The 19,807-nt window shown below is 51.9% G+C and overlaps 11 protein-coding genes across 11 annotated transcripts; 9 read left to right on the top strand and 2 right to left on the bottom strand.

Moving 5' to 3' along the window:
* Nucleotides 1-37: 37 nt before the first annotated feature.
* Nucleotides 38-4,782, bottom strand: An18g04690 (uncharacterized protein; the record flags this gene model as incomplete). The annotated part of the gene is made up of 4 exons (XM_059745785.1): nucleotides 38-1,444; nucleotides 1,514-4,360; nucleotides 4,422-4,481; nucleotides 4,657-4,782. 4 exons carry the CDS (start codon nucleotides 4,780-4,782, stop codon nucleotides 38-40), a joined length of 4,440 nt encoding a protein of 1,479 aa, XP_059602946.1.
* Nucleotides 4,783-4,788: 6 nt separating this feature from the next.
* An18g04700 (hypothetical protein) lies at nucleotides 4,789-5,106 on the top strand (the record flags this gene model as incomplete). The annotated part of the gene is made up of 1 exon (XM_059745786.1): nucleotides 4,789-5,106. The coding sequence occupies one exon, from the start codon at nucleotides 4,789-4,791 to the stop codon at nucleotides 5,104-5,106; it is 318 nt and encodes a 105-aa protein (XP_059602947.1).
* Nucleotides 5,107-5,163: 57 nt separating this feature from the next.
* On the top strand, nucleotides 5,164-6,683 carry An18g04710 (uncharacterized protein; the record flags this gene model as incomplete). Its single annotated transcript, XM_059745787.1, has 7 exons — nucleotides 5,164-5,280; nucleotides 5,381-5,497; nucleotides 5,569-5,606; nucleotides 5,778-5,972; nucleotides 6,279-6,372; nucleotides 6,437-6,553; nucleotides 6,642-6,683. The coding sequence occupies 7 exons, from the start codon at nucleotides 5,164-5,166 to the stop codon at nucleotides 6,681-6,683; spliced, it is 720 nt and encodes a 239-aa protein (XP_059602948.1).
* Nucleotides 6,684-8,329: 1,646 nt separating this feature from the next.
* On the top strand, nucleotides 8,330-8,578 carry An18g04720 (uncharacterized protein; the record flags this gene model as incomplete). The annotated part of the gene is made up of 2 exons (XM_059745788.1): nucleotides 8,330-8,363; nucleotides 8,505-8,578. The coding sequence occupies 2 exons, from the start codon at nucleotides 8,330-8,332 to the stop codon at nucleotides 8,576-8,578; spliced, it is 108 nt and encodes a 35-aa protein (XP_059602949.1).
* A 593-nt stretch (nucleotides 8,579-9,171) lies between these two features.
* An18g04730 (uncharacterized protein) lies at nucleotides 9,172-11,435 on the top strand (the record flags this gene model as incomplete). The annotated part of the gene is made up of 3 exons (XM_001398894.3): nucleotides 9,172-9,473; nucleotides 9,552-11,285; nucleotides 11,408-11,435. The coding sequence occupies 3 exons, from the start codon at nucleotides 9,172-9,174 to the stop codon at nucleotides 11,433-11,435; spliced, it is 2,064 nt and encodes a 687-aa protein (XP_001398931.3).
* A 396-nt stretch (nucleotides 11,436-11,831) lies between these two features.
* On the top strand, nucleotides 11,832-12,782 carry An18g04740 (uncharacterized protein; the record flags this gene model as incomplete). Its single annotated transcript, XM_059745790.1, has 5 exons — nucleotides 11,832-11,864; nucleotides 12,157-12,198; nucleotides 12,286-12,372; nucleotides 12,462-12,510; nucleotides 12,688-12,782. 5 exons carry the CDS (start codon nucleotides 11,832-11,834, stop codon nucleotides 12,780-12,782), a joined length of 306 nt encoding a protein of 101 aa, XP_059602950.1.
* A 476-nt stretch (nucleotides 12,783-13,258) lies between these two features.
* On the top strand, nucleotides 13,259-14,200 carry An18g04750 (uncharacterized protein; the record flags this gene model as incomplete). The annotated part of the gene is made up of 1 exon (XM_001398896.3): nucleotides 13,259-14,200. One exon carries the CDS (start codon nucleotides 13,259-13,261, stop codon nucleotides 14,198-14,200), a length of 942 nt encoding a protein of 313 aa, XP_001398933.3.
* Nucleotides 14,201-14,501: 301 nt separating this feature from the next.
* An18g04760 (hypothetical protein) lies at nucleotides 14,502-15,315 on the top strand (the record flags this gene model as incomplete). The annotated part of the gene is made up of 3 exons (XM_059745791.1): nucleotides 14,502-14,738; nucleotides 14,830-14,933; nucleotides 15,159-15,315. The coding sequence occupies 3 exons, from the start codon at nucleotides 14,502-14,504 to the stop codon at nucleotides 15,313-15,315; spliced, it is 498 nt and encodes a 165-aa protein (XP_059602951.1).
* Nucleotides 15,316-16,076: 761 nt separating this feature from the next.
* On the bottom strand, nucleotides 16,077-16,356 carry An18g04770 (hypothetical protein; the record flags this gene model as incomplete). The annotated part of the gene is made up of 2 exons (XM_059745792.1): nucleotides 16,077-16,240; nucleotides 16,332-16,356. The coding sequence occupies 2 exons, from the start codon at nucleotides 16,354-16,356 to the stop codon at nucleotides 16,077-16,079; spliced, it is 189 nt and encodes a 62-aa protein (XP_059602952.1).
* A 512-nt stretch (nucleotides 16,357-16,868) lies between these two features.
* An18g04780 (uncharacterized protein) lies at nucleotides 16,869-18,582 on the top strand (the record flags this gene model as incomplete). Its single annotated transcript, XM_059745793.1, has 2 exons — nucleotides 16,869-16,967; nucleotides 17,083-18,582. The coding sequence occupies 2 exons, from the start codon at nucleotides 16,869-16,871 to the stop codon at nucleotides 18,580-18,582; spliced, it is 1,599 nt and encodes a 532-aa protein (XP_059602953.1).
* Nucleotides 18,583-19,256: 674 nt separating this feature from the next.
* On the top strand, nucleotides 19,257-19,775 carry An18g04790 (uncharacterized protein; the record flags this gene model as incomplete). Its single annotated transcript, XM_001398900.3, has 3 exons — nucleotides 19,257-19,311; nucleotides 19,415-19,513; nucleotides 19,615-19,775. 3 exons carry the CDS (start codon nucleotides 19,257-19,259, stop codon nucleotides 19,773-19,775), a joined length of 315 nt encoding a protein of 104 aa, XP_001398937.1.
* Between the last annotated feature and the right edge of the window lie 32 nt (nucleotides 19,776-19,807).

Below are 19,807 nucleotides of genomic sequence, written 5' to 3' on the forward strand. Positions count from 1 at the left end.
TCAAATCATAAAACGCTTCTCATCACATGGTACCTTCCTATATCGCGCAGATCGCGATGCCACTATCGTCAACGTTGATCGCCCCGTCTTTGCGCTCGACCAGATCCCAATCAAATTCCTCCCACGGATCCGTCATCATAATCCCATCTTCCAGCCGGCCTGGGAAGGCAACCCAATCCGCTGGAAGCCAGCTGCCCTCACTCCCTTCGTTCTTACCACTGAGATCATCCGTCTTGGGAAGCTCAGTATCCTTGGGGGTTTGGGTCACGAGGCCGGTCTCAACGGAATCCGGCGTGTCTTTCGCTTGCGTGTTGGTAAACATCTCAGGGTTAAGGAATTCGTCCATGGCACCGAATCCAAGGCCGCCGTCATCGGCAAACTCCATAAAGGTATCCTGTATCGCGTCGAGGGAAATTGCGCTGTTTGCCCACGGGTCTTGAGGAGCTGCATCCACAGAGGGTCCTGGTTCGGCCAATTTAGCCGGCTCCTTCTTGCCGTCTTTGCCGGCGGTTGGCTTGAGGGGAGACGGCACTGCCGTTTTGGTCGTGGACGTGCGAGGCGTCAATTGTTGATTCGATGCTGGCGAACTAGGCTTTGGCCCTACTTGGCTGGTAGCTCGCCCCATCGGAGTCGCACTTGCGGGCACTGGAGTGGCCGCCTCGAGTTTAACCTCGTGCTTCGAAGGTGACGAGGTTGCAGCGGCCTTGCCATTCACGAGCGGGATGCTCTTCATGTCTTGAACCCCACTCTTATCTTCGTCCTTCACAAGGCAGTTGCGGAAGCTTTCCAGGGCGAACTCCAGTGGGTTCTCAATCGGCTCTTCAGCCTGGTGGGCCTCTGCGATGTGTTTGTCCAGGGCGTTTTGTGCCGCAAACCCTTGGTAGTGATGCTGGCACTCGGGGACACTACACTTGAAGGCTCCACCCAAGGCTGCTCCGTTCGCCCGTGCATCGGCCGGTTTTCCTGCCTGCGCCTTGGAAGTTGGCGTGACAGAAACGGGTGTGGCACCAGTTTGAGACTGCTTCCGTTTCTTCGGGGGAGGCAGTTTCAGCTGTTCCGGGGGAATACTACCCGGACCGTATGCATGGGGAACACCTTGAGGAGAAGGCGCTCCGAACGGCGCTTGTGGGATGGCAGCAGCGCCCGAAACAGTTTGGCTGGAGGCTCGGCGGGCCCGCTGAAGTGCTTCCTCCTGCTGTTGCAACTGCTGGAGATTGCTTGCGTTCAGGGCGGGCATGTTGGGTTGGCTGGCCTGTTGCGCAGGTGCCCCCTGAGAGACGCTGAGCCGCGGGCCTGGCATCTGTTGGCTGAGACGCGCAAGCATTGTATGGAATAGCTTCTTGATAGAAGAGGTATACATCGAGAGATATTGTGGCGATATTGTGTATTGGTCATTGAGAGTCCAATCAGGCCCTGCTTTGAATTGCCTCATTAAGTAGACCCGCTGGAAAGAATCGTCAGTCATAACCGAACCTCACATATAGTAGAAAGGGAAAGCAATCGCATAACTCACCATTGAAAGTAAGCTGTGCACATTCTTCTCTTGTCCGGGAACTTTAGCCATAAATTGAATAAGAGTATCCATTCTACTTAGGTATCCAACGATATCCCGCAGCTGCTGCGTCATGGTTGCCTTTTGCTCTGGCGTAATGGGTGCAGGCTCCCCTGGAGGAGTGTTTCTGGCAATTTCGTTGTACAACTGCTTTAATTTTTCTGGCATGTTGTTCCATTGCTCATCTGAAGTCGGTCTGCTGACGGGGCCCCGGCTTTGGAGTTGTTGCCTGCGCAATTGTGCCTCGAACTGTACGCGTTGCTGGGGCGTCATGGCAGCCAATTGCTCGCGAGAGAGAAGCATATTCGCCTGTGCTTGTGTAGGGGTTGCTCCCACCTGAGCAGGTGCAGGAGGTGCGGGTTTCTGCGAGGGGGTGGATTGAGGTTCTGTAGACTCATCATGTGGCAACTTTCTTTTCTGCGCCTGCTTTGCGACAGGCCCTTTCGCATTCTTGCCAGGCGGTACAGGCTGTGCCTGGGCCTTTGTCGTCGAACTTTGCTGGGACTGCTGCGCCGTTTGTTGGGAGGGCTGCGGCTCCGATTTAGCTTGAGGCATCGAGGGCGGCACAGTAACCGGTGGCTGCGGTGCCGATAGAGATTGTTGTTGTGCTTGCTGGGCGGCAAGGGCCTGGGCTGCACGGCCCTGGGCCACCTGTATTTGCTTCTGTCGGTTTCTATGAAGCAACTCGCGGAGTTGATCATCGCTCAAATTCTGTACCTGACTGCCTAAGCGCTGGCGGGCCAATTGAATATCTTGCGCGGAGATGGGACGCATGACCGGCATATTCATTGGCATCTGCTGCTGGCCAGCTTGGAGCTGTGGGTTCATCAATGGCTGCGGCTGCCCCTGGAACGGCGTCGGCATCCAAGGTCCTTGTCCGCCCTGTTCGGGGTTGCGAGCATTCTCTTTTGACTGGGCAAGAATCTGTGCGAGATGGAGTTTCTGCAACGCCAACAGCTTCGTGATGTCGGCGCCTCCCAGGAGTTGCGGGTTTGTGGCCGCCAAATGCTTCAGCTGACCCCAGGTCTTGATATTCTTCGGAACAGCCGAGGAGATGTTCGGGTTGTTGCTCAATATCGCGGGAGGAAAATGCAATCGATCCATCTCTTTGACCTGTTCGGGAGACATCTCCATACCGCCGCTATGCGCACGAAGAAGCTGGAGCTTATAGAGATCCTGCTGGCGCTGCTGTTGCTGCTGTTGCTGTCGTTGTTGGACGGACATCTGACCTGGCAGCATCTGATTAGGCGCTTGGGCACCACCCATTCCCGCAAGCTGTTGTTGCAGATTCAGAGACGCTCGTAGGTTCTGCCCATTCTGCATCTGGCCGTTTATCATTTGGCCATTGACCATCTGCTGGCCTTGATTAGACTGCGATAGATTCTGCTGCATAGGCATAGACTGCTGCGAGGCGTTTGCCCTAGCCAGGGCCTGGTTGTTCGCCAGCGCACGCCGTTGATGGTTCATGAGAAACACGCTTAACTGTTCATTGCTCAATGCATTGAGTTGCTCCTGAACTTGCGGGGGGAGGTTAGGTGGTATCTGTGGTCTTTGCATAGACGGCTGTCCGTTCATCTGAACGTTACCAGGCTGTTGTCCCATGCCCTGGGGTCGGGATGGAGGCCGGACTTGCGCTGTTCCTTGTGGCGGAGAAATCTGACCGGGAGCCATTGGCCGATTCAACATGGGCATAGCCGGGCTTTGTTGGGACATTTGATGCTGCATACGCGCGCCAGGTTGGTTTTGAGACATGGCGAATTGTACTTTGGCGGCTGCTTGTACCCGTGCTTGGTCTTGTGCCGACTGAGATTGCGCCTGTGGCTGCGCCTGGAATTGAGATGCTTGTTGAGACCTATCCTGCGGCATAGTCTGTGCATTCTGCACATGCTGCTGGGCTAGAAACTGCGGGCTTATTCCGGAGCCGTTCATATTTCCCTGCGCGCCCTGACCAAGCTGCTGTCCGACCTGGAACATATTCTGCGGTGTCGTGAAGGGTTGCTGGTTCATCTGCGAGGAGCTAGCGGGCACCACAAGTTGGCCTGCCTCCTGAGAGCGCAATCCATCCGCCTGTTGCCCCTGGATGTTCTCAACATTTCCGATGGACGACGACGGATCCAAGCCCTGCTGCCCGCCTACCGAGAAGGAGTTGCGTTGTGCGTTCATCATATTCTGGAACATATGCCGCTGTGTGTTCATCATGGGGTCGCCCATCATGGCACCGTTGGGATCAACCCCAGCACCTGGAGGGCGAATATCACTCCGATTCTTCTTATATCTCTTCAACTGATTAAGTGCCTGGGAGCGGAAGAAGTAGGTGATCGGGTCCATGTTTTTCCGTTGCAAATACCCCCGCTGCTCGGGCGTCATATTTTGCAGGTTCATCTTAATTTTCTCGAGATCCTCTGGCGAGGTCTTCGAAATGATCTGACTCGCTATGCGACACACTTGCTCGTACTCTGACGCTGAAAGGGTGTTTAAATCGTCCGAAAGCGCTGCGCCATTTGCAGGCTTTTGTTGCGGGCGCTGTTGCTGTAATAGGTTCTGATGTTGCTGCTGCGCTTGCTGGCGGTGTTGCATTGCAGCTTGTTGGTTCAGGTCACCCATGCCCATCGACATTTGCTGTTGTCCGGGCAAGGGCGATGCTTGCACGGGGCGATTCATTTGAGGGTTAAATGGCGGCTGCCCCACTCCAGGCATCCCCATGGCTGGCCCTTGGGGCATCATCCCACCTTGCATAACGGCTGCTTGTCTGGCACGAGTATCGCGAATATGAAGGAGCTTCTCATTGCATTCCCTTTCGTAGTCGGCCTGAAAGACACCGAGATTAGAGCCCACGTCACACAAGGTCAAGGGAAGTAACAGTATCTACCTTCTGACCAGCTTCTTTGAATGCCTTCTGTTCGAAGGTCAAGGCAGCATGCGCAGCATTCTGCATGTCTATACGAGGTTGTATTAGACGCAGTGAGGTAATCCTAGGAGGTGACGGATTAGCGCGGGCACCAGTCACTTCTCAGTTGGAGGAGGGGAGGGGTCCAGGTGAATTTATTTTGAATCAGGTCAGTGACGACAGGGATGCGCATGGTGGGAACCTACATTTGGTACACCTTGAGTGCTCGCTCTCTGATGGGAACTTCCGCTCGCCATCCGGAATATTGGCCCTGTGCCTGCAGCGCCTGTGCGACTTGCTGGAGGATTATTTGATTATTCTCAGGCTTGGCCGGAAGTTGCATTTGGCCATGCGGCTTAACTCCGCCATTCATGGCCCCGCCAACATTGGGGAAGTTTGCCGGATTCATGTCAACAACCCCCCTCAATGGGGATCGAGGAGTAGTCCGCGCAAGCCGTCCGTGGGTGTCAGCATTCGCCGGCGTAGATGCCAAGCGCTACACTATGCGATAGAAGAAATTGTAAGTCAAAGTAGACGGGCGCTCTTCCAGCAGATGTTCGTCGGTGCGAGAGATATGTGGGATGAGACCGGCGGTGGGGCCTTGGGGAGGCACGAGAGAGAAAGGGAAACGGGTAAGACGATGCAGATGAGTCTCGTCGCAGGTTGATCGCGTCTGAGACGGTTGAGTTGGTTGCGGCGTGGGCTTTGCTGTAAAACCAGGTAGATGGGGGTGAAACGAAAGAGGACGAGCAATAGGAACAAGCACGGGACGGCAGTAGAACACGGGGGACCAACGCAGCAGGGAAACAAGGCGTTCGGGCACCAGTGTTCAGACAGAGCGGTTTCGTTGGCAGATGCCCGGGGGGAGTGGCTTGGGGGGGGGGGGGGGGGGATGTCAGACTAAGCAGGATTGAGTCCGGTGGATGCTGGATCAGTGACAGGGATGTTGCAGTGGCACTGGGCCAGTGAGTGCAGAGCCGTTCGTCTCGATGACTATGGAGTCTCCCGGGGCTCTAAGAGGTGGGAGGATGGGTGGCAGGACGGGGAGAAATGACGAGGTAATTTCGGAAACCTAAGCGGGAAGGAGGAAAAATGAACAGGTTAGGATGTTGCTTCCGAATTACAACAGAAGAACAAGAACGAGAAGGCAAAGCATCCCCCAGGGCAGTAAGTTCCCAGCGTTCTGCTTTGGCAGTGAATGAATGCAGAAGTGCGCAAAAAGCCGAACGGTCGGAAAGAGGAGGACGCTAGAGTCAAGAAGGGGATCATCATACCTGAGTTTACAGTAAGACAGGTAACCCGATAACCAGCTAGCTGCACGGTGGCGTGTTCGGCAAGCGTGTCAGCTGGGAGGGCAGGATTAGATGTAGAGAGAATGAGACCAGGAAAGAAGGGGGGAAGGGAAAAAAAAGAAAGGGCCGAAGAGAATAATAGTAATAGCAATAATAACAAAAAGAAAAAGAGAGGAGGTGTGGTGGTTAATGAGAAAGGAAATAAACAGCCAGAGAGGAATCGGTCTGAGAAACTCGAGTGGTAAAGAAAGAGTGAGTGAGGGTGGGAAAGGCGGAGATCGCGAAACCAGGGAATTAGACTAGGAAGGGAGGAATAGCCGGGTTATGAAGAAGGTAAAATTGAGTGGGTAAAAAAAAAAAAAAACGAAAAGAAAAAGAAAAATATAATCAGAAAATAAATAAAATGAAAAGATAATAAAAGAAGGGAAATCTTTTAGAAAAAAAAAAAAAAAATTGACAGCAAAATATAATAACCACGACCAATCCCAATATATGGGTAACAAAGGGGAGAGTTGAGGAAGATAGAGGGAGGGGGGGTGTGGTTAAGGGAGATTGAAGGTGGGAGGAGGAAGTTGAAGATCCCGCTTGAAGGAGCGCGAGAAAACGAGCGGGCAAGAAGGAGGGCAGGCGATGCTGGCTGGGTAAGGAAGTCTAAGTTTGGGTGGTGGTAACGGTAAGGTAATTGATGGATGAGGTATGCCTAAGGCGCGAGTTTGGCTTAGTGTGGCCGAGAAGAGCCAGACTAACAGACTAACAGGTACTAGACTTCCCAAGGCCCTTCTTGGGGATCTGCCCGTTGGTGCTCGTCGTCGGTCGGGCGAGGTTAGGGAAACTTAATTAGTCCCTCAACTAGGACCAAGTGGGTATCTTTTTCTACTGCCGTAGGTCCAGAGTGGGCTGCCTGCTTAAGGTACATCCTCTTCCCGTCGCTTGGTATTTTAAAGAGAAGTAAGTAACTAAAGCAATAGATACTTCTCCAAAGATTAACTACTACTAGTTGTCTGAAGTCTTGAGTAGAAGTAATTAACTAGTACTTTGTATTAAACCAAACAATACTCATATTCTTTCATCCAATGACTCAATGTAGTGAAGGTCCCTTTCTCAGTCTTCTGACCCGGTGCTCCATCCATGGATTCTTCTCAAAAGGTAGATAGAAGCAGTGAGTTAGTGTCGTGCGAATGACGGCTGCAGAGATGGGGGACCGAAGCGGGCCATCTTTTCCTTCTCGGTACCCGCCCATTTTCAGTTCATCATGACTGGCTCTGACTCTTGACTGATTGAGTGACCGACTGAGGTGACTTGACTCCTACTTAGTACTATCTACTTACTGACTATCTGTCTACTTACTAGTACCGTATTGGCCTGGTCCGGGTGACTGGCTGAAAGGGACGCAAGGTCTGTCAGGCCAAGAAATGTTGGTTTCGCAGACTTTCCGGATCGAATCAATGCTTCATGCTTTCCTTTCTTTTCCTCTCATTTCTTTTTTTTTCCTTCTTCTTTTCTGTTCTTTTCTTTTTTTTTATTCACCCTACTCTTCCAATGGTCTCAATATCCCGCACAGGGGCCGACCATACTTAGTACACAGCCTGAAGGAGTAGTTGGTCAGGTCCCCGCCCCCCTTCCCCCCCTCCGCCCCAATACCTGATCCAATTAATGTGCATGAACCTTTGGAAATAAAAAAGCTCTTTTTCTTGTCTTGATGTTTCTGCATTGAATACGGATGTCCTCGCGCCTAAGTGAATTATCCACCGAGTCGGTAAGTCGTCCACCAAATGGGAGGTTGTCTCTCCTTATAATCTGAATATTACTACGAAAGCGGCTGCCTGGTTCCATTCATAATTCCTACCGCTACTCAATCGGACTTTCTAGAGGCGCGTGTACTCTTTGCCCCACTACTAACAATCCCTCTGGTTCCGCGGGACGATAGCCTCCCCAGGGACTAGATAGCAGTCTAGTAAATAGCCTGCACTAATATTAAAGAGGGCGAGCTGAAGTCAGAAGAACTGCATTCATCCTCAGGTTGGATCCACTGCATTATATATCCCAAGTCGTGTCAACTGAAATGATGTTCCTGCATCCAACCAATTCAAGTAAAAATCGTAATAGGAGCCTGAACCAAGCTGCCTGTCTGTGCGGATGGAAGTGCGGTAAATAGTACCGTCCTACAATACTTGATCTTTACGTTCCGGCTGTTGCTTTCCGGTCTATCCATTGCTAGCTCAATAAAAAGAGTGTCTACCTTGCAGACATTGGACCAAATGAAGTAATAGCACATAGCGTCCGTACGCGGCAGACCAAAAAAGACTACTAAGTTCCGATGCGCAAATCGAAGCCATGGCCATCTGCCAGTCGACCGTACGACCTACTCACTAGGGTGACTGTGGGTGTCAATGCTGTCCCCCCCCCTCTTTCCAATCCATTTCTATTGTTTGACAACTTGATCCTCTACCCTTCAATCAATTTGCTATAAATGTAAACATGTTCCACTATACTCTTTTCACACTACAGTTCCCTTGATCAAGACGAAGCCATGCTAAAATCGATATCTCTGCATTCAAAAATCTGATTTATGAACCCGGGGAGGAGAGTTGTTCTACTATGGACAGAGTTTGGGTGGCGGGTAGTCTTGAAGGTAAGGCGTTCCTTCAAACTTCAGAGTAGAAAGAGGAACGAAGTGAGCAGGGAAAGCGGCGGCTGAAACACGCGGTGCTTCGGAGTGGTCCGGATCAGTATTGTATTCTCGATGTATTGACCATGAACTCTACCACTGTAGATATGGGGCAGATATATCATGGCTTAAGTTTAAAAAGCAAGAGCTATGTTTTGAGAAGAGAAATCAAGCAATGAGATGTGATGATATATCTCACAACACCAGCGTGAGCCATCCATCCTTCCCGTTTCACCCCCCCCACGGGTGACCGACCAGGCACGGAGTCGATCGCAGGCACCGCCGTGATCATCCGTCCGTATCCATCGGGCTAGTGTCGAATGCGGGCAAAAGCGTCAGCCAAGTGGACCTGACTAAACAGTGCCTTAAAGTACTCGTCCGCCTGTTGCTTCTTTTAGCAGCGGGACACGTCAGGTGATACCACGTGACGCGGGTGCTGTCGTCACCAGATGGATGCACTTTGATTAGCATCGACCAACAACGACGAGCTTTGGGAAATGAGATGATCCATAAAACTGTCCTCGTTTCCATTATCGACTCTCTGTCTGTCCGGTCCCTTTTTTCGCGTCCTGTCTAACTTCCAAAACCTTCTTTGCATGCTTCTGCAACCCCCCTGGATCTTTGGGTCAAAAAGTCCCTCTTTTAGTTGACTTACGATGATTATTATTGATTGACTGATCCGATCGATCAAGACCCTGGATTTCCCCGTACTAGTTACTCCTCCTACCTCCTTCGTCCACTGCCGCATGTCGAACGCCCCTCCAGAATCGCCATGATTTCCGCATCACCTGTTCCCGTGGGGTCCAGCGTCTTTTTTACTTTGGCCCTCCTTACGATCTCCGTGCTAGTTCTGTTACTTCTGCGGCGCTTTCTCACTCTCCGCGCGACTCCGGCCTACCTTTCAATCCCCGTCTTCCTTGCACTCGCGCTTCCGGCCAGTGTAGTTCTTCTGGTCCCCATTGACCTAGCATCAAGCTCACGCGATGGCGGAGGCCCCACGGCTATTTGGCTACCCGACCGCCTAATTCTCGTCTCCTGGCGCATTGCTTACTGGCTAATCTTTGTGCTGACATGGTAGGTGATGTGCAGCACGATGTATCCGGTCGCGACCGTCTCAATTTAGATCAACACTGACTCTTTACTTCGTCTCAGGGCCATCCTTCCTTTACTCGGAGAATACATTGATTCGGGTTACCGTGAGCCGAAGGGTCGCATTCAATACTCCATTCGTTCCAATGCGCGGTATCAACTGATCGTGCTGTGCTGTGCAACGGTCGGATTAATCTACATTTCGATCCAGAATGGCTTTGAATTCACCTCGATTAAGACGCTAGTGATGGCTCTTGCATATGTTTGGGGTCTGGTTCTGGCCATCTATCTGATGGGTCACGGACTTGTTTCCATTCCCCGCACGCTCTTCCGTAACTCCAACGTCAGTGGTCGTCTGCGGAGGATCCAAGCACATGCTCCGAAGCTGCACGACCGTTTGATGGACGCGATCAATGACCTGGAAAGCCTGGAATCGCAAGTCGCCCAACTGCAGCGTCGCAAAACGGGCACCGCTCGCGATTTTCAAGAGTGGATTGATGAATTGGCAGAGACGTCGAACCCGCCCGAGCTGCGTTCGGGGCTCTTGGAACAGGCGGATGGGCCCGGCACTATCCCTGCCGTCATTACTGAACGTTACCTTGCGGACTTGACCCGTCGTCTTCAGCGCGCTCGGCATCAAAAGGCTCGCTTCGTCGACGAGTGGGATCGCTTGGTCTTATCCGCAGCAGACATGCAGGCAATTATCAATTCGTCGGCTTCTAAGAAGCTCGAGTTTATTCACTCCCCCCATCGATCATCTTGGCTCCCGAGCCTTAACTTTCTGAGTCCATACATGCGATACCATCTCTATGTGCATGTTATTCCAAACGTGCGACTTGGACTAGGCGCGGTTTTCTCGGCGGCCTCCGTGTGCGTTGTCTGGTCGGAGTTGGTCAAGTCCTTGGCGCCTCGGCTATCCGTCGTGACGCTTTCTGTGGTTTCCTACCACAAGGAACCGGCGCCGGTCGACTTTGGGCGCCAATTGATTGCCTCTGCTTGGCTGCTGTACATGTGCTCGGCAGCATTGGTGGGTGTCAACGACGCCAAAGTGTGGGGCAACCGTGCTTTGGTCCGCCGAAACACGTACGGGGAGAGTGCCTGTTGGTATGCGGGGCTAGTGGCCAGACTGACCGTTCCCATCGCATACAACTTCTTGACCTTTTTGCCTGCGACCGTCCGGCAAAGCACCACTTTCTACAAGTTCTTGGGCCGGTTCATTGACCTTACCCCGCTCGGAAAGGGCTTTGATTACTTTTTCCCGGTCTTCATTCTGGTTCCTATCGGTGCCACCCTTTTCAACCTCTACGGTCGCGTCCAGAATATCTGCAGCTGGGGTCTTCTGGAAGAGGATGATGATGACCTGGAGAATAACCCCGGTGGCTACGGGCTAGGCGGATGGCGAGAGGGACGTGATCTTATCGACCGGGAGCTCAACGGCCTCGGTTCTTTGGGACTCTCCCCTCGTGGCGGTCGGTCACCTCGCCCGTCCAGTCGCATTGACGATGACACGCCAGCCTTCTCCTCCTCCCGCACCGCACTCCTAGAGAATTCTCGAACCCCTCGAGCCTCCAGGGGAACACCAGCCACCACTCCTTTAATGGAGGATGAGGATGAAGATAACTTTTTCCAGTCCTTTGCTCACCGAGTAAGAAACACTTTCGAGACCGCCAGCAAGCCCCAGTGGCTGCAGGGCGACTCCTTCCGTCTCCCCAGATGGATGGGCAGCGAAAGCAATGAGGGCGATAGCGGACTGGCGAGGTGGTTTGGTGGTCGACCAGCACCTGGCGGAGTCCGACTGTAAGAACACTGACCGGTCGGTGATGTAACCTGACTTGCTGCATGGCGAAGGCGTTGCTGGTAGACACTCTTACATGGTAATGTTTATAGATGTACATAGTATATATAGCTCTGAATGACAGCTTTGCGCTTATCCTGTATACTCTGTAGACTATCCCAGCCGCTATACATCTAGCCATGGGAAATACAGTGTCTGCCATATTATGTACCCAATGAGTGGATACTAGTATTACCCAACAAACACCATAAGTACCATGGATACCATTGACATTAGCATCTACTCTTGCCTGCAACTATTGGAGTCAAATACCATCTCATCTCATCTAGTATCTCTCCCGGTCACAGCGGCTGCGGGGAAACCCAGATAACCTGCTACCCACTCAGCTACTTAGTGCCATGTCGATCACACTGCAGGCGTCAAGTAAGCAAGCTAGTCTACCATGTCCAGCATGATACAGCAGCTAAGTAGGTACCTGACACCCTGCTGGTAATCTCATATGCATATGCATATCGACTTGACTAGACAAGGGGGCTCACGCAGGATGGATGGATAAGCCTGTTAGGCATTCTAGGGAAATGGTAAGAGGAAGAGCACTACTTCTATCACTGCATTTGGTTTATTGGTATCCTCTCAAAGAAACATAACACTGTTCCCGTTGACAAGTAACCCCAGGTGAGGAACTCAACACACCACATACATACGAGAGGAACAAGTTCTCTAAACCCACTATGTGAAACAAAGTCTATCCGGTCGCTATTCTCAAGCCAGAGTGTTATGTAACTACTGTATTCTGCTGGTATTATACTGAATAAGTTCTGACTACTTCTGACGAGCGGGGTCGACGCCCTGTCCTCGTATTTGTAGCCGTAGTCTGACATGGCCAGACTTGATCTGGAACGTGTCGATCGGCCAGTACACAGTAGGTAGTTAACTTTCATTGTGACCTCTAGAAGTGTTTGCCACTCAGCAGCTGAGAGTTCGCTGCCTATAAGGCTCCAGGGGAAAATAATAAAGATAAGCAAGTGTGATAGTTGGAACCTGACCATACTGGGGAAGGAATCCGCTCTCAGATTAGGCGGTGGATTTGTGCGATAAAATAATAATCAAACCCAATCTGACGTGCGCAGTGCATTACCACGTGTGATCGATCAAATGGGCTGGTAGCCTATGAACAGGGGATAATGTATGGTCTTGTGTGCAGGTTGATTGTGTTTGGTCTGTTAGGTGGGAATTTAGTACTCTGATGTGGGAGATTTCTACAGTGATGCTTTAGTAGGATAGTATATAAGTATGTCTGGGCGGGGAAAATATAAATTGAGTCACTGGCTTGGCAGATTACGCTTTTCCCCTGTAAGCCTTGAAGACCACATGGTGTGCTCGTGTTGTTATTTATCGCGTGAGGAGGTAGAGAAAAAAGCAAAGAGAAAGGCACAGCGGCCTTGTCAGGAGATCATAGTAGTAACTACTGGACAGTAAATAGGGACTGTCTGCCTTGAGCACAAGTAGTATTACTAACACCAAGTAAGTTGACTGCGCAACTCCGATGCGGGCAGCTGCTCCACCGCAGGATTTGCGGCTGCGGCAAAAAATAACGCCCTCTCCGCCTTATCTGCCTGGTCCGGAGCTAAAGTTGGCCATCTTCCATGACCTCAAACACGCCCTTCCCCTGTCGTCATCCCCCTTCATTGCCTCGTGCCCTGGCCGTCAATCCATGAGCCAGCTGCTCTCGCACATTTCTCTGTCCTCGCTGGGCGAGACGTGTGCATCCTACTTAGACCACGTCACCACCAACCTTCCTCCGTCCTTGCACTCTCTCCACCATCAGCTCCTCGCCACGCTCTCATCAGCCAAAGACTCGACTCCCCTGCGCCTGCTTACGCCTTTGCCCGATCTACTAGCGGACCACACAGACGGCGCATACACCACCCCCGTCGCTTATACCCTCCTCGTTTGTACAATTGTCGTTCTCGTCATGTCCTGGCGCTCTCCGTTCGCCAACTTCTGGCGCCGCGGTTACACCAACGTCGATAACACTCCCCAAGTCACCGACAACGACTACAGCTACATCACACAAGATGATATTGTCGACCCACCCGCAAACACGTATCGCAATCAATACGCAGGGGCAGAAGATACCGAGCCCGACACTCTTATTCTGAAACACCGCAAGGAAAAGTACGATCTGCACTTCCCGGCTTACGCTATCAACGACGGCGCCCTCAGCGTGGGTCAACTGAGACAGCGGGCAGCGGAGGCGACGCGCACCCCTGATCCGAAGCGGATCAAACTCCTCTACAAGGGGAAGTTGTTGGACAACGACTCGCTGCCGTGTCGGTCGGAGGGTCTCAAACAACAGTCGGAAGTGCTGTGTGTGGTCTCCGGAGTGGAGCCGGGGGAGAGCTCACCCAGTGAGTTGTCCGAGGCGGAGGCTGACAGGAACGCGGATTCCGCCCGTCAGGAGGGATCTGGTCGCAAGAAGTCGGGCAAGAACAAGAAGCGCAATGGCAAGAATAAGAAGAAGGGTGGAAAGCAGGCCGACGGCTCAAATACCCTCCCACCTCCTCCCGCCGCCGCCGCTGAACCTCCACGCCCGTCCAACGGAACCGGCATGCCGCCCCCGGCGCCCAATTTGAAGCTGTTCAGCAACCCGCTCGACCAAGTGAACGCACTGTCGTCGTATCTGCAGCGGGAGCTCGTCCCTCTCTGCGAGGAATACATCACGAACACACCGGCGGATGCCAAGTCACGCGAGTTCGAGTATAAAAAGCTGACCGAGACGATCCTGGCGCAGGTTCTTTTGAATGCGGACAACATCAACCCCGATGGTGTGCAGGAAATCCGCGATGCGCGTCGGGCACTTGTCAAGTCAGCTCAGAACGCGCTCAATAGCCTGGACCAGGTGAGCAGGTCTTGAGAGCTCGCGGCTGGTAATTATGCAACTTTTGCTCTATTCAATTTTATTCTTTTTTTTTTCTGTACATGAGATGGGAATATTCCAGGGAAAGATGATCATAATAATACAACGCAATAGAGAACAATAACCTTCTGCTGTTTTATTTCATTTGCTTTGCTTGGGTCTGTCGGTGCCATCCAGGGGTACTTATCTAGAACAGATAGATCCCCTCGTGCATCGAGACCGACCACGACTGAGTTGATGCTGCACATACATACAAATGATGCGGATTTACCTATGATTTGCATGGGACGGCGTCCGGATGATAAATGAATGGGCTGGTGGTTGGGGTGGTTCCTTGCAGGATATTGATTGTGATAGTCCGTACAATATCACTACCTTTCTACCACTTGCTTACACACATTTTACACATACATCAGTAGTTACTGTACATGTGGACCACGTGTTCAAGAAAGTAGCGTTCGGATGCGGTGAACTAGATCATGAGCGCAAGATACTCTCCGAGCCAACCACAGTCTCATCAATCCAGGATATCCTGGTTGAGTTACACCCTCAAAGTTCAGGATGACCTTGGTCAATCCAAACCTTGACGTGATGTTGAGCCTGTCAGCACCCGTGGCGTAGATCAGGCTGTTGCCACGGAGCAAAGCCAACTGGTGATTAGAAAGTTGCTGGTTGGTAATGGGCGATACTGGTACTGTCTGGTCAGACAAAGGCAAGGAGGTTATTACAGGTAAGTTGTGAATCTACCTGACTTTTGGACGGTGAGGCTAACAGAACCGAGCTGGGACTAACACTGCTATTTATGTGTATTTTTCTTATAAGGGATTGAGTTGTGATTTCTGCTGTGCAAGACGCATATATTCGGTATAAAGGCATGGTTTCTTCTTTTTATCCCGCGGGACTGTAAATGGCAGGGATTGGGCAGATCATACTAACGGTGTTTACTTGAATACAGTAGTCTAGTAGTGAAAAACGTAGCTGGCGATGGGAGATCTACTTACTACGGAGTTAGTACTTACCAGGCGGATCCTGAACTAGTGGCCTCGCTTAAAAATGCAAGATGGGAGAGATGTATCACACTCGGATCGAGAAAACTGGAAGATGTGACTTAATTAAGTACGAGAGTTGGGGTCCCCCTCCCCCTTTAGCCTCGGTTGGCGTTCTCGATGTCATATCGACCCGTCATTGGGGAAATTGCATATTGTATCTATCTAACTACTACTACTTGGTGCTTAAGGCAGACAGGCAAACAATAGGCTGTCCTTCTTTTCAATCTTAAGAATTGCCTTGTAGATATTATTTACTCATGAAGTAAGATGGAAGCAATGTGAGGGCTCAGCTGCAGGGCCTTAACAAAAAAAAAGTCCAGAATTAGATAGACTGCACATGGACGTTGACGGGGAAGGGAAGAGACAGTTTTGGTGCCAGTCAGTTGGGAAACGATGGGATCGACAGCGAGATGCACTCCTTTTGTGTGTTAGTTTAACACAGTTTAAGCTAGAGGCATTGCTGGGATTTGTTCTTTTCTTTTTCTAGTCGGCGATGGTCGGAGTGATTGGCCAGACCAGTTCTAGGCTTGTCTGATAGTCGCCGGGAAGCTAATCCTGAAGGAGATTGGGGACTTTTTCCCCCCGTGTCTCTCTCTTCTCTCTCTGTCTGGCTGTCTGTCTCTCGGTCTTGGTCTCGACATTATTCTCTTTCTCTCTCTCTCCCGTTTCTCCTCTCCTCTCCTCTCCCCTCCCATCTTCTAGTCCTTCTTCTTCCCTTCCATTCGGCTTCTTCTGGGTTTGGTCCCTTGGACAGTGCACTTCCTCTATTCTTTTCTTCCTCTTCTTACCTACTTATTATCTATCTCTATTGAGCATCTCTTTAATCAGCTTCCCCAGGTGTCAACGAATCGATCCTGACGCCACGGGTCCAGCCACATCTTCTTGCAACCACTCCTTTTCCTTTGGGCTTTCTTCCCCTCCTCTTCCTCCTCCGCCTCCTCTCTTTCTTCTCCTCCTCCTCCTCCTAGTCGCTTGACCCTCGACTCTTCTCTACCCCTCATCGAAACTCATCATCCTCTCTCCTATCCATTTATCTTCTCCCCCCCTTAATTATTCCATTTTCTTCCAATCCCCCGAACGGTTCTGATTCTCGGATCCCGACATTGCTAGCCGTCTGCCATCCGCCGTCGGCCTATAATAGTGCCCAGCCCGGAGTTACGTCCACGGTTCCCATCCCGCCGGTCCCTGACTTCCTCTTCCACCCCCGGGGATTACATATTGCGCTGCAATTTTAAGGCTCCGGATTCTCCACTTCCCTGGCTGTTTACGATTTCCTCCTTTCGGAGCATCTCTCGTGTTCCGCTTCCACCACCCCCCCTTTCCCACCGACTCGTGCCCTCTCAACCGTACTACATCTCCCAACCACCTACCCCTCACATCGTACATACAGTTGTTGGAGTCTCGGCTTAGGGGGTATTCGAGACAAACAGTTCGGCACAATTGGTGATTCTGGTCTGTGCGCTACTGGGATGGCCTGATCGGGGAACAAGACGGGAAGGGCAAAAAAATTATTCACCTAGTGACCAGACTCTCTTTAATTATCCTGCAAGCACGTTCGCCGCACCACGGGTTCCAGCTGGCCTGGCCTTGACCGAATCTTAATAATAGCTGTTGGAATGGCGGGGACAGCTACCGCGACTTACACGACAGATGTTTGGACGTCACCCAGCGTAGATGGGGGTCAGTGGGAGTATGCTGTCCCGATTCGACAGGATGTAAGTGTGTTACAATCCCGACATACCTTTCTGCGGTGCTCTGGTGCAATTGCGCCGATCGTTCTGGCATCTGCGGGCTAAAGCCGGACTGGCATGCTAACCTGCGATTCGGTAGAGTACTAAGCATCGCTCAAAATCACGGTCCTCCCACGATTCACACGCCAGATCCAGGGAGCGTACTTCCAAGGGCTCTCGCAGCTCCTCACTGTCGCGACACGCCTATGCTCACGAGCACTTGACCTCCCGGGGCCGCCCACAAGCTAGCCACAGCCGACGCGGAAGTGAGGCAGGCAGCTCACGCTCAATCTACGGACACGATGTAGCCAGTCGCAGCGCCGGCAATGTGAAGGACTCGACGGATAGTCTTTATCGAAAGGGGTCGGTGAGACAAGACGAGCGGAACGAGGGAATGGGGCTGTATATGGACGAGCTGGACCAGGACAATTGGATCCATCGCGACAAGCTGGCCAAAATTGAGAGTGAGGAGCTGCAGCAAGCCGCTATTCTACTACAACGTCGGGCGGGTGAGGGCAACAAATCGCGCACAAAGAACTATGACTTGTATGGAACGCCTGCCACCTCTCCGCCGACCGAGCAACTGGAGCCATGGCCGAGTTTGCACGGCGATTCCCAGCTCCGAGAACATAGCGGCTCTCCGACCTTCCCAGAAGAGGGTGAAGAGCGCGACAGATGGGATCCTCGTCGACCGGAAGAGAGCACGGCTAATGGAGCGGCTGGCTTCTATCGTAACCCCGGACTGCGCAAGAGCTCGTCGCGGATACCCATTCCCTCGGGTATTCCTGTACCGATCTCTCCCAATCCCGAGAACGGCGGACGGGAATTCTCCAAACAGCGCAGCCGCGCAAATACTAACGGGGATGACGATGCTTTGTCCTTCGGTATGCCCCGTCGGGCCAGTGAGCCAATGTCGGTGGACTCTGCCCAGAACATCACTCCGGCCGGGAGCCGGCCTGGCAGTCGTGGGAACACCCTGCAAAATGCGGCGGGTAGAAAGACCACCAAGGGCGGTGCTACCAATCGCAAGACGTCGGCTCCTCCGTCAACTACACGAAAGGCAACCCCGAGAAGCCGGGCACCGTCGAGCACGTTGCGGGCCACTAAAGCCGCAGAAAATCGTCCCATTAACCGGCCGGAAGGCGACCCTCCATGGCTGGCGACGATGTACAAGCCCGATCCACGTCTTCCGCCTGACCAGCAGATTCTTCCCACGCATGCCCGACGCATGCAGCAGGAGCAGTGGGAGAAGGAAGGCAAGACGCCTACCACGTATGATCGGGAGTTTGCTCCGCTAGCCATTGGGCCAGACGGGCCGAAGCCCACAGAGAAGCCGGCACCGAAGGAAGTGGAGCCGGAGCCGATCGAACAGAACGAAAAGGAGGAGAAGAAAGAAGTGCAAGAGCCACAGAAGACCCCGAATTTGGAGACACCGTCCAAGGAGTCGGGACGGCCGAACTCAGGCACCGGCTACAGCACGATGCCGCGGGTACAGGAACCACCACAGGCGGCACTGCAGCCGAAATGGAGCCCGCCAGTGGTGACCGCGCAGGAACCGCCGCCGAAGGAGAAGGGCTGCGGATGCTGCATCGTGATGTAGGGGGAGGACGCATTCGTTTTGAGTGGCATATGTCCGTCATTTAAGATACCTATTTCCTGCATTGTGGATTTGTTTTTTCAGCGAGCTGGGTGGTGTTTGATCTGACTAGGATTTTAATTGCTATCCACCTTCTTACTTCTTGTCATTCCTTGGAGAGATTTTTATTCTCATTTGATTCCCTATTGCTGTTGATTCCTGCATTGAGCGGTCATTACGACATCACGCGTCTTTCCTTGAACAAGCATTGTTTTCTTTGTGCATATCGTTATAGACAAATAGTTCACCACAATGACTTTATATATCCCACTACAATCAGTATACAGCAACCCACTCAATACTTTACACCAATTCTAGAACCTCCTCATAACCTATCATTAATAAGCCACCACCAAGCACCCCCTCATTACATAATCACCCTAGCGCACCTTGCGTAATCCGACCATCCGCTCTCCTCATTCATCATTCATTCATTAATTTAATCCCATCCTATCTGATCGATTCCATCATCCCGCGAAACCTTGATCCATTCCACCAAATCTTATAAATAACCCCACTTTCCCCCCTCTCTCCCCTCTTTCTTCCTTTCTTTTTAGAATAGACTACCTGTCAATACCGCCACCATTTCCTCCATCTTCACTCGTCTCTTCGGCTCTTTTGCCGCTCCTTCTCCCACCATGTCCGCCGCCGCTAAGACTAAGGCCCAGACCTTGATCAACGAGAATGGCGTTGGTAAGATACCTCCCTTCTTCTTCTTCTATTTTACATAATCAATTGGAGATGAAGTATATGAAAAGAACTCATGCTAATATGAAATTGATGATGGTTGTTGTAGTCGTCTTCTCCAAGTCCTACTGCCCCTACTGCACCGCAAGCAAGAACTTGCTGAATGAGCTCGGCGCGAAGTACACTACTCTCGAGTTGGACCAGCTGCGTAAGAAACACTTCCCTCACCTTACCCTACACCTTCTATCCATTATTCTTCTTGAGATTTGTTTTTGATTTGGGGAATCGTGCTGATATGGGGTCATGTAGCCGACGGAGCCGACCTCCAGGACGCTCTCCAGGAAATCTCCAACCAGCGCACCGTCCCCAACATCTTCATTAGCCAGAAGCACATTGGTGGAAACTCGGACTTGCAGAGCAAGAAGAATGGAGAGTTGAAGGGGCTGTTGGAGGCTGCTGGGGCTTTGTAGATCCTTTGTCTATGAGTTTTCTGCGAAGATAA

The sequence above is a fragment of the Aspergillus niger genome, assembly GCF_000002855.4.
Source record: "Aspergillus niger supercontig An18".
Taxonomy (NCBI): domain Eukaryota; kingdom Fungi; phylum Ascomycota; class Eurotiomycetes; order Eurotiales; family Aspergillaceae; genus Aspergillus; species Aspergillus niger.